The 12,537-nt window shown below is 39.1% G+C and overlaps 1 protein-coding gene across 4 annotated transcripts in view; it reads right to left on the bottom strand.

Annotated features, from left to right (window-relative positions):
* Positions 1-12,537, bottom strand: part of LOC130928539 (gastrula zinc finger protein XlCGF57.1-like) — a 59,024-nt gene that overhangs the window by 39,069 nt on the left and 7,418 nt on the right. For all 4 annotated transcript variants that reach the window (XR_009066697.1, XM_057855228.1, XM_057855229.1 and 1 more), the window contains exon 2: positions 11,940-12,341. Coding sequence is in view for 3 of the 4 variants with exons in the window: in XM_057855228.1 (XP_057711211.1) it covers positions 11,940-12,341 (402 nt within the window). In the remaining variant the exon portion in view is untranslated. The remainder of the gene's footprint in view (positions 1-11,939; positions 12,342-12,537) is intronic.

The following is a 12,537-nucleotide window of genomic DNA, read 5'->3' as shown; positions in this document are numbered from 1 at the left end:
CTAAGCCTAGGCTAACATTCGACTGTGTATTAAAATCAGGGATGTCCCGATCCAGGTTTTTGCACTTCTGATCCGATACCGATAATGGCTGATACTGATAGCGGCCTATCTGAGCATGTATTAAGAGTTTAAATTTATTTAGCCTCCTTACTTAGTTGTCAGACTCATGTTGAAAAGGGTTTTAGTACTCTTGATAACAACTAGCCACCTGAATTAGGTGAGTTTGAATAACACACAATGGTTGGTAACAAGAAACTCACCTGTTTAATCAGTGACAAACACAAAACATAAATAACAAACAGAAATGGCATAGTCAGTCAGTAAAACGTGCAAATAACATTGCAAACAATCTTAAAAAAGCAAAACAAACAAACAACCTCAGTGGAAAATCCCACTAACCCCCTCAAGCTATTAGATGCTTTTAATGTTCCGTGCATTAGTTACAAAAAATGTATAAAAAGCCTCTCAGGTTTAAATAAACGACTATTTCAGTATCAAGATAACATTTTAAAACAGTACATAAAATACTCAAGTCCCCATTCTGTATCAGCAGCTTTATACTACATTCAATTAATTTAATTTTGCGAATCAACTGTTAAAGTTGTTAAAATTGCTCCCGTTATTCCATAATTTCCCTTCTGTCTACTTTAGACATGTGAAAGTTTTAAAACTGTTTTGAAGACAGATTCAAGTCATGATTTTGCTGATTCATGAGTATTTTTAGATAAAAAGTTAATTAGGTTCGCTTGGAAAGTTCACAGCAGCCTACTAGGGAAGTCTTCTGCTTTAAGATGGCGGCTGTTCAATAACGCATCTAGTTTTCAATACTGCAATGTTGCTAACGCCGTCGAGTCTGTCAACTTGCATCTAGTTCTATATACATATGATATCTATTATCTACAGTAAAACAATGTTGACGTAGTTTGTACCGGCTGTCAGCAGCAGTCAGGTATTGTTGTGTTTTTTATCTAGCGGCATGAGTTGAGCATTGGCATTACCCGGGTCTATGACAAGCATGTTTACTCTCGGGACGCAATGCGGTCCGTTTCTCATTGCTTCCCACTGTGTAAAAGTTCCGCTTTACTTGACATATTTCAATAATCGGAATTTGGATGTTTGTGAATCGTTCTCGAATCTTCCACGGCCGAATTGCTCAAGGATGTAATGACGGCTGGGCATGTTGTACCATGGTTCTAAGTGTTGGATGGTGCGTCTTTACTCACGAGAGATAATGGGTCGTCATCCAGAAAGAATTCTTGTGCAATGACTCTTGTTATTCCCTGGGCTTTGGGACTGTCGAGTGCCAGTTTGTCGCGCATAGCAAAAGTTTCTGCCAGTGTTAGTTGCGTAAGACCTTTCTTTTTGTTTTCGGTTTTCTTAACATACTTCTTATATTGTTTGCGGTGGTATTTCGCTAAATGCTTGATTAGGTTGGTTGTATTAAAAATTCTTACAGCTTTACCACCACGCTTGACTTTATTGTGGCATATGTTGCACTCTGCCTCTTCGTCTTTGTCGTCCTTTAAGGTGAAATGACCCTACACAGCTGACATTTTTACCGATAAAGTCTCTTGGTAAATCGGGAGACGGAAATGTAAATGTCGTGTGTTGAAGGTGTGCCGTAAAATGCGGACCGGATTTTAGGGAAACCGAAGCAAAAACTGGAATGGATTATGTAAATCTGTGCGCTGGAAAACCCGGAGCGGATAAAAAAAAAAATTAAAAAAAAAAACTGGATGGGAAGTCTGGATCGGAATTTTTCCGTGTCGGCCGATCCGATACCGATTCGCATTTTTTTGCCCATATCGGCGTTCGAGCCGATCATAACATCGGATCGGGACATCTCTAATAAAAATGACTCTGCAAAGCCCTTTGAGACAAACCTGTTGTGATATTGGGCTATACAAATAAAACTGAACTGAATTGAATTAGTCTTTGTAAGTTTTTAGTTAGTTTGTATATTGAATTTGAAAGGAAAATGTGTGGGGTGTTTTTGGCGAACTTTTTCATGAAGCTAACCTGTTGAAGCTACTCACACATGTAAAAATACTATTGTACAACGTTATAAATATATTCATTTGGCATATTTCAGTTACCACGATTTGAGAGCTCAGTAAATTGAAGAAAAGTACGCCTTGTGTTTGGAGTGTTTCTTTTTGGGTACGCTGGAATAGCGTCACTGACACACGCAGCATCAAACAGGGGAAGGGTTAAGCGCTGCCGCGCCAAGCCACTTCTGGCTGCATTTTTGACACATGAAAAATAGCAAATACATACTACTGTTTGACGGAAAGTTTTAGTGGTTTTGTAACCGCGACGTTTTCATAACATGGTAAACCGTGAAGGTAACCGGCATATGCCTACACCCGACCCCCCCCCCTTTTAAAAATGTTCTCATCGGATCTACACGATTCACGTAAGTCATCCTTTTTGACTTCAAAATGGCCAATTTCGCCGAAAGGTGAGAGATTTTCATGCCTGTGTATGACTGCCGATAAGTGCCGATGTGTTCGTAATGGCGAGCGGACGATGAGTGAATGCTAGTAGTGTCTAAAATGCACAAGTCAACACGTAGCTTTCAAGTGATGTGTGTTATCAAGCGTGAATAGATTTTTCGGTAAGAAATATATTAGGGCTGCAGCTATCGAATATTTTAGTAATCGAGTAATCGACTGAAAATTCTATCGATTAATCTGGTAATCGGATAAAACATTTAATTATAAATTATAAATATACATGAGGAAATAAAGACATTTAATCCAATATTGAACCATTTTCAGTCAATCAATGTCTTTATTTTCGATGCACATTGTTGAAAACAGCCAACAATTGCATCTCAGATGTGACTGGAATTTTTTTTTTTTTTTACTGCTTTCACTCAAAAAAATTCTAGATCTTATAAAAAAAACAACAACATTTCTTACCTAAAAATGTAATTACGCTTGATAACACACATCACTTGAAAGCTATGTGTTTTTCCCACGTGTTTCAAAATAATAAGGCTACGTTCATACTACAGGTCTTAATGCACGAATCAGATTTTTTCGTGTTTTTCCGACTCGAGTGAGGCATTAACTTGACGGTCTGAACGTGACAAGTCACATAGAACTGGACCATTTCAAATCCGATCTGGGTCACTTTCTTATGTGGTCCAAATCCGATCTGGGCCACATTTTTCCAGACTGTCGCAGCGGTCTGTACTGTCCACTCTCCCAAATCGGATTTCATGCAGCAATTACATCATCAAATAGCGAGAGAGACGCTACCGTACCAGTGCAGCTGTGCGTTACTAGCGCCTAGCTTGCAGTGAACACGGCTTTTGGGGAAGGGCTGGGCTTGACAACAGTCATAAAAAATGAAAATGGGTTGAGGATAAGCCTGAGAATGCTCAGTTTTCTCTCTGCTCCAAGTGAGCAATATTTCAACATTGCCTAGACGGCCGAGAGTCGGGGCATACTGCCCGTATGTGTGTGTGACATGCACGGACAGTGCGTGAATGCTATCGATCCATATAAACTTTGAATATAAGCCTAAACGGGGATTATTTATGTCTGTTATTTGTGTCCTCCTTTTGAAACGCAAAATATGATATCCCTGGAATGACGGATGACGTGTGTCATTTGTTTTGATGCTTCTGCGCATGCGGGTCTTCTTGCTCAGCGCGTGTCGGACTGCAAATTAGTGCGCATGCGTAATACTTGAACTGTCGTAATGGACAAAGACAGTCTGAACGGGCACGCCAAAAAAACGGATATGACAAAAAATCGGATTCGTGCATTAAGACCTGTAGTATGAACGTAGCCTAAGTGACCAGTGCTACTTGGTGTTTTATTCAACAATGACTACTGAGCCAACACTGACAGTTAGCTTTATTATGTTTTAATTTTACACCCTCATCACTCTACAGCGCTGTGTTTTTACAGATTATATAAAACCTGTATGTAAGACACGTTAGCCACGCATCGACAGTGGTCATAATCAATAGAAACCTAGACCTCCGAAGAGCTAACGTTACGTGACCGAGTGAAAGTAACGTTGTATTTATTAGCGATGGGAAGTGTACTGCTTAAAGATGGCGGCTGTTTACTAACGCTGCCCAGATGCGGCCGAGTCTGTCATTTCGCATCTAGTCCTAAATGCATGCGATATCTATGAGACGCATCGGACACTACCTGCTACCAAACTAGCATCATGCGGGCATAGTTTTTAGCAACGTCGGCGTAGTATGTAGCGGCTGTCGGCTGCAGCAAGTTTTTTTTTTTTTTTTTTAATTGCTTCTTCCTCTACGCACATGACGTCAGCGCGTTGTACCGCATTAAAAGTAGTCCGGGCAAAATGTGATGCTTAGAGCTGGCAAAATTAAACGATTCCTCGAGGTGAATTAAATTACTCGGATCAGTTTTTAAACTCGAGTTACTCGAGTTGCTTGAGTATTCGTTTCAGCTCCAATATATATATATATTTTTTTTAATAAGATCTAAATCTATTGAAACACGTGGGAAAAACACATAGCTTTCAAGTGATGTGTGTTATCAAGCGTAATTACATTTTTAGGTAAGAAATGTTTTTTTTTTTATTAGATCTAGAAGTTTTTTGAGTGAAAGCAGTGAATTTTTTTTCTAGTCACATCTGAGAAGCATTTGTTGGCTTTTTTCAACAATGTACATCGAAAATAAAGAAATTGATTGACTGAAAATGGTTCAATATTGGATTAAATGTCTTTTTTTCTCATGTACATTTATAATTGCTCTTTACCTAAAAAAAAAAAAAAAATGTGTTATCCAATTACCCGATTAATCGATAGAATTTTCAGTCAATTACTCGATTACTAAAATATTTGATAGCTGCAGCCCTACTCATTATATAAAACAAAAATGGGAAGGGGAAGGAATTATGCCACTTGAGGAAAAAAAAGTTGGGAGAACATGTGCCAGCTACAATGGACCACTACGGGCTCGAATGTATGGCACGAATTCTGTTGGAAAAATATTATGAGATACTTTATAACCCCAGTCCAAAATCAACACCTGGCTTTCACCCGACATTTAGTAGACTCTTGGCGGCATCCAGACGGGCTTTCACCCGCTGTCCTCCCTTGTTCTCACAATTTCCGGAGAGGGTGCTTTCAGTGCTTTCTACTGGTAGCCAGGCCACTGGCTAACGCTAGCAGCTAACGCTAGCGGTTAACGCTACAAATGAACGTGATGGGGTCAGATAGCAGCTCTAACCTTGTCGAAACGGCTGAACTTAATGAGTGGACTGGGTACGGACTGCATCTATAAATTAGTATGTCGCGTTATTTTGTATCTCTGTCTGTGTGTGATTTCTCTGATAGCTTTTGTGATGGTAAAGCATTCATCATAAAGTACAATCCAACAGTGAAAATTATAATATGACCTTTTAATGGCCCCAGCTATTTTTCTGTATGTGCTTAATTCTGTGTCATTACTACAATCATAAAATCTTAGATGTTTCATTTGCAGAAGATCAATATAGCTTTAATGTGTGTGTGTCTGTGTGGGGGTTCATGTGTGCTTGCATGTATCAAAAAATGCATTGAAAAAAAACCCTGAAACCTTGAAGTAAACACATGTGTTGAGTAATTATGTCACAGCAGCCATTATCAATAAGTTGTCTTTTTGATAGTGATGCACGATAATGCATTTTTCTGCCGGTACCGATAACCGATAATTTCCTCCTTGTTCGAACCGATAACCGATAATGTCAAGCCGATAATTCTATTAAAAGATTTATGTAAAATTTTAAAGTGCACACAAGAGAAAATATTACTGTGCAAAAATATTATTGCTCTTTTTTCAAAATCAAATGTGAACAAGTAGTAAATTCTAACATCTAAATAAAGACCGATTGTCTGACATTGTGTCATGGTAAACTTTTGGCAACAATTACTTACAGAGTAAATACCTAAGTTCCACAAAAACGGCTTTAAAAGTAAGCCATTCCTAACGTATAACATTACTACACAGCAAAAACACAACTCCTTAAAACTAGTTAAATTCCCTTGTTTTCAGTGTAAATCTATTGGAAATAAGTGAAATTAACTGCCAGCACTTCAAGTATATTTCACTCAGATTTCTTGAAGAAAAAAAGCCAGCTGAAAATAAGCTTAACAGCCTTATTTTAAGCAATAAATTAGGGCTGCAGCTATCGAATATTTTAGTAATCGAGTAATCGACTGAAAATTCTATCGATTAATCGAGTAATCGGATAAAACAAATATATTTTTAGGTGAAGAGCAATGATAAATATACATGAGAAAACAAGACATTTCATCTAATCTTGAACCATTTTCAGTCAATCAATGTCTTTATTTTCGATGTATATTGTTGAAAACAGCCAACAATTGCATCTCAGATGTAACTAGAATTTAAAAAAAGACAAATTCACTGCTTTCTCTTTAAAAAAAACCTTTAGATCTTATTAAAAAAAAAATATATATATATATACCTAAAAATGTCGTTACGCTTGATAACACACATCACTTAAAAGATTTTTTCCCACGTGTTTCAATTAAATTTCTATTTGTGTCAAGCCATTTTTAAGTTCTAGTTAAGTTTTAAGTTAGTCTAAACTGTAAGTCCTGATAGGATTTTGAGTTTTTGCAGTGTTCAAAATAAATGTATGATACAGGCTGTATTGGAGCACATTAGGGACCAGTGCTACTTGGTGTTTTATCCAGCAATGACTACTAAGCTAAAATTGATAGTTAGCATTATTGAGTTTTTATTTTACACCCTTATCACTCCACAAAGCTATGTTATGTTAAAGCCTGTATGTAAGACACGTTAGCCACGCATCGAAAGTGGTCATAATTAATAGAAACCTAGCCCTCCGCAGGGCTAACGTTACGTGAGCTAGTAACTCAGACAGTAACGTTAATCTAATTTATTAGCGCTTAGCGCTCTTTATTAGCGCTTAGCGCATTACTGCTTTAAGATGGCGGCTGTTTATTAACGCTGCCCAGACGCGGCCAAGTCTGTCATTTTGCATCTAGTTCAACATACATGTGATCTCTATGAGACTCATCAGATGATACCTGCTACCAACTTAACATCATGCGGGCTAGTTTTTAGCAATCTCGGCGTAGTTTGGAGCGGATGTCGGCTGCGGAAATGTTTTTTATATTTTTTTTATTGCTTCTTCCTCTACGCACGTGACGTCAGCGCGTTGTCCCGCATTAAAAGTAGTCCGAGCAAAACGTGATGCTTAGAGCTGTCAAAATAAACGATTACTCGAGGTGAATAAAATTACTCGGATCAATTTTTAAACTCGAGTTACTCGAGTTGCTCGAGTATTCTTTTCAGCTCTACAATAAATTATTATACATAATCCTAAAAAAAAATTTTTAAAAACTTGTCAGAAATGTTCTTTATTCAAGAATATGTATGGTTCAAAACATTATTTGAAAGCATTTTTTTCTTGATTTAGGTGAAAAATGACCTTATTTTTTTTAGATGTTTGGGCATAATAACAACAAATGGCAATATTTAGTTCAAGTAAGTGGAATAATTTGGCGCATTCATCTGTTAACTAGTCTTTAACACGCAAAACAAGATGGGGAAAATTATTTGACTAGATTTAAGAAGAATGATCTGATTAAGACGTCATAAATTTAAAGCGTACTGAATGCATTACTCACTGGATGACTTCTTTGTGTGGTTTGGTGCATGTTACAGTTATCAAGTAACCACTGTGCCGTCATGATAAACATGCTTACTTGACATCACTTGTCCAAATGTCTGTGGTAAAACTGATGTGATCGGCATGTCTTTCACGAAGAATCGTGGTCGTATAAACTGCATTATTTTTTCATCCAGGGGTTTGGCTATCGGGTCATTTCGGGAATTTCCTCCCGCCTCTGCCCTTCAGTTCGTCCGGCCGCCAAATTAGCACCCGCGCCAGGCCTCTGTCTTGAACTGGAGTGGCGGCGGCAGCTAAGTTCGTACCGGATATCTGCCCGCCCCGGCCGGTGTTGTGCCGAAAAATAGTCGCCCCGCGTGAAATGTCCTCCCTGACGGGAACGCTTATTTATAACGCTTTATTGAGGTAAAAACATCAAATGTTTTCATGGACGCATTACAGTAATGGATTTACGACTGTAAAATCAGTTAAATATTTAAGTTAATATTTAAATATTTCAGTTAAATAAATAAATTAGACAAAATACTAGTACTTTATTTTAGTACTTTATTTTAGTAACAAATCATGGACTGGGCCACATAACCATCTTTGAACAGAAATTTCTACAGGTTTTCACGACCATATCCCAATGACAATCACATAGGTATGACATTTATTACTTCAAGCAGAGTAAAATAATATATATATTCACGGTACAAGAAAATCGTTTCCATGTCCATCAATTGGGAAGAAAAAGCTGTACGAGTGACGTGTGGGCGCCCAATAATAAAATAAATAAACAAATAAATCAAATAAAAGCTCAATAAAGCGTTATAAATCAGCGCTCCCGTCAGGGGGGACATTTCACGCGGGGCGGCTATTTTTCGGCACAACACCAGCTCGCTGTGGCGTATTCGGTGCATGGCTCTGCTCTGCCCGCCAAGGGCGAGGCGGTGGCGGCTTGCCGGACCAGCGGACTCTGTTGGAAGACAGCTACTTGTCAACTATCGGTCTCGTGAGGTGTTTAGCCATAGATGGGAGTTTACCACCCGCTTTGGGCTGCATTCCCAAACAACCCGACTCCGGGAGGACCGCAGCGTTTCTGTATCGTCACGAGCCCCGTAGCTTCCTTTGTGTTTACAATAGCTTTAGCATTCACGCTAGCAGCAGCCTCGTATTCGTTCCAAAAATCTTTGTGATGCAGTTTTAAATGGCTGCTGGGTTGGTGGTGTTCATTGTTCAATGAGGACGCTTTCTTCTGCAGTGCATGTTTTGTAGATGGCAAGAGTGTCGTTTATTTCATTTCACACACGGGAAAATCAACGCACGCTAGTGAGAGCGCCTCAACGCTGATGTGTAACACCGCCTCCTCTATGACGCCGTACTCCTCAACCCCTCCTCCCACAGGGGCTTCAGAGAGGGGAGTGGTTGAGCAGGCGGCGGTGGAGAAGTGGAGAAAACTGCTACGGTTGCGCACATTTGGAGGCTAAATCAAGTATATAATTATCGGATTGCATTATCGGTTGATTTTTTTAATCTGTATTATCTGTGTGACGTCATAATTGCCATTATTGGCCGATAATTATCGGTAACCGATATTATCGTGTATCTTTACTTTTTGAAGTCTACTGTTCAAACTAAGTCATTTGTGTTACAATGACATGTTTGCACAGGCATATTGATTTTGACAATGTAAATTGTTCAAGCCATACAAGCTGTTATAAATGTTTATACTTGAATTCTTATAGTTTACAATATTTTTTTTATATACTTAATGTTTAGACTGCATGTACTATTGTTAAATAGATTAAATTGAAAGCTGATAAATAAATCAATGAGAAATGGTTAATCTGTATTTCATGCATTGATTCAGATTTTCAAATTATACCACAGTCCGCTTGGGCGAATTTATCGTCATTTATCGTTATCGAGGTAAATCTGCTCAATGTACCGTGATACGTGCTTAAGGCCATATCGCCCAGCCCTACCCCCACTACAGTATAATCTGATACGTTACATTATTATGGAGATTGTTAGCATCCAGAGCTGTCGTGTGGAAGGCATTAGTACACACACACACACACGCGGCTTGATTTTTTTGCATCACCTTATCTTATTTTTGTCACGTAAATGCGCTGTCCAAGTCGTCGATGATAGTTTATACCGGAAGAACGGTATGTCAGAGTTTTTTTTGTAATTTTGAAACCGTGTCGTTTTCATACCACATTATACCTTCAAAGCGGTAATTGACACATGTTTATATACCACAATGTTTTATAAACCATGGAGGCGAACAATACAGAAGAGACATTTCTGCTCGTTTTACATATGGGAGCATTTGTAAACATTACGCTTGAATACTTCCTGAGTACATAACGCACAATGGCGTACCGCACATTTTTAGACCGTGACGTCGCATCGTAAAGCGGAAGTAAAGCCCAAGTGGGACATTATAGACCCGCCTTAGTATAGAAACAATGTAATTTGTTTTGGAAACCAAAACTCTGGAGGAAAAAATGTGATGACCGAATCAACTTGCGCGGACTTTAACACCAGCTGGGTGAATCCATTCACATTTTATATGCAGTAAACATTTGGTTGGGTTGGCATGGTCTTTCAGAGGACAAAGAGGTAAGCCATTTTTATATTTTTAACTTATTTTTTTAGCGTAACTTTGTGCCATACTGCTTCTGTCTGACAATTAATGACCTGAAAAGAATTACAATGGTATCTGACTGCCACTGTTACCGTTTCTGTTATAAAAATACAAAATAAAAAAACTTTAGTAAGGGGGAAGTGTAAATAAATGATAGAATTAAGATTTGTTATCAATGAAAAAATTAAAAGTGTTCGTTGGCTGTCAACGAGTAGCATTTGAGATCGGTACACAAAACAGCAATGTCCCCCAAAAGAACTGTCAGAGACGTAAGACAACCAGGGGATATAATACATAAGAAAGACAGGACTTATGGTGGTAAAAGGATAGATTGTTGGAACAGGAGAATGTCATTGTCAGTGGGGTAAGAAAAAGGTGTCGATAAAAAAAGCTTAGGGTAAGCTTAGGTCGGCTTGTTTTTTTCCGTCTTTTTCAGCCGTCGACACTCAAGCCATCTCTTTAACTGAACATTTATATGTTCTTCCACATCTTTACCAGTGAATTTGGCACCAGGGATATCATTTTCGGACAGAATTGGTAGGGTTAGCTCTGTAAACATCTCCTTCGTACACTATTCCCATTCATTTCCTATTAGGGACAAACAAGAGCTTGTCCCGTCTTGGCTAACAGCAGAGCCACAGAAGCTAACGTCATAAATATTAATGAGGGGAAGTGACGTGTAGCATGCGGTACCCCATTGCTGGAATATGGGCTACACAATGACAAAGACTGCAACAAAATAATGTTGGGCGGCAGTTTGGAATAACGTCAGTCTGGTGGGACGTGAACCGCAGACAGTATCAGCTCCCGAGTATCAGTTCAAGTGCATGATGATGACAATGGCTTCTCTGTGCATTACCTCAAGAAGTCTCAATACCTACGCAGAGATGAAGACGTTGGCATCATCCGAGAAGGGGCACCTGATTATTACGGATGGGTAGTCCTTACTCCTGCTAACTATGAAATTACAAAGTGTGGGGAACTTCCTCTTTCAGGTGTAGTTGTTGATTTTCTTTGTTTCCCCGATTTAAAAAAAAACCTTCCCCTGCTCCAAAGTTGCCTAATTATCTCCCCTTTGCTGATTTGAATAAATTTTCTGTTGCAAAACATGACTTGAAGTGTTTATTATTTAATATGTACCAGTACGGGTGTCCGAAACCTGTTTTTTAAAATGAGAAACTCGATTTTTAGCTCACATGATTTCACCTACTTTTAGGGTGTCAAAAATGCCCTGCTCAGAAAAAAATATATATATATTTTAAAGTTTCCAATGACGAACCAGACATGCATGTTGACAAAATATGGTCGAATTGGGGGTCTAAGAACGGAATTTCAAGCCACCTGAGTGTTTTCTGTGATGTGCTCGTCTTTCACACAATCATGGTGCACACGCTTGTTTTGCAGACGATCACTATACATGTTATTCTGTTTCATAAGTTTACACATAGATGTAATGCACCTTAAACTCGCGTTGATGTGCCAATGTCAAAATGAGTCAGTCATAATTCGTAAAACAACAAGGATTGGACACACTGTCGCATAAAGACTAAGCGGATTGAACGAATGCCACCAAATGACAGTTCCCGTTCCTTCTTCACACAGTGCCCCACATTTCCCTCAAGGTGAGTAACGTAATACTCACAGAACAGTGAGCGTGATGTGAAGTCGTCACTATTTGATGGTCGAGCGAGGAGGTTGTCTGCTCGGGATCCTTCTTTTGAACTACTGTTGCTGCCATTCAGAGGCTCCGTCCCTCTGCTGGCTTCACTCGGACGTCCATCTTCACCCTTTAAGGGCTCACTAGTCCACTTGGGAATGTCCACCACCTCAACTTTAACATATGGTGGGTCCTCCTCCTCCTTTTTGAGGGGATGAGGTTGCTGCTGTTCCTTAATGTGGGGGTTCTGCAGTCTAATGAGGTACTCCTCCTGCTTCTCTTTAATGTGGACAAATTTTTCCTCCACCTTCTTGATGTATGGCGAGTCTTCCGCTTCTTCCATGCGAGCAGACTCCAGGTGTTCAGGACGATGCGCTTGACTGACAACTGCAAGACCCAGAACATAATCACACATGAGCCAAATTTTATGTCTTCATTAGCCATAATCTGTCCCCACAAAAATGTACTGCTTCAGAAGTAAACCTGTGTGACGATTATGTATTTATTCGTATCTTGTTGTCATCCACTACGACACAATGTAATAGAGCCATCCCGACTAGTCGACATTGTTGACGTAGTTGAT

This window comes from Corythoichthys intestinalis, chromosome 13 (genome assembly GCF_030265065.1).
Source record: "Corythoichthys intestinalis isolate RoL2023-P3 chromosome 13, ASM3026506v1, whole genome shotgun sequence".
Taxonomy (NCBI): domain Eukaryota; kingdom Metazoa; phylum Chordata; class Actinopteri; order Syngnathiformes; family Syngnathidae; genus Corythoichthys; species Corythoichthys intestinalis.
This window is presented reverse-complemented; position numbering and strand designations above follow the sequence as displayed.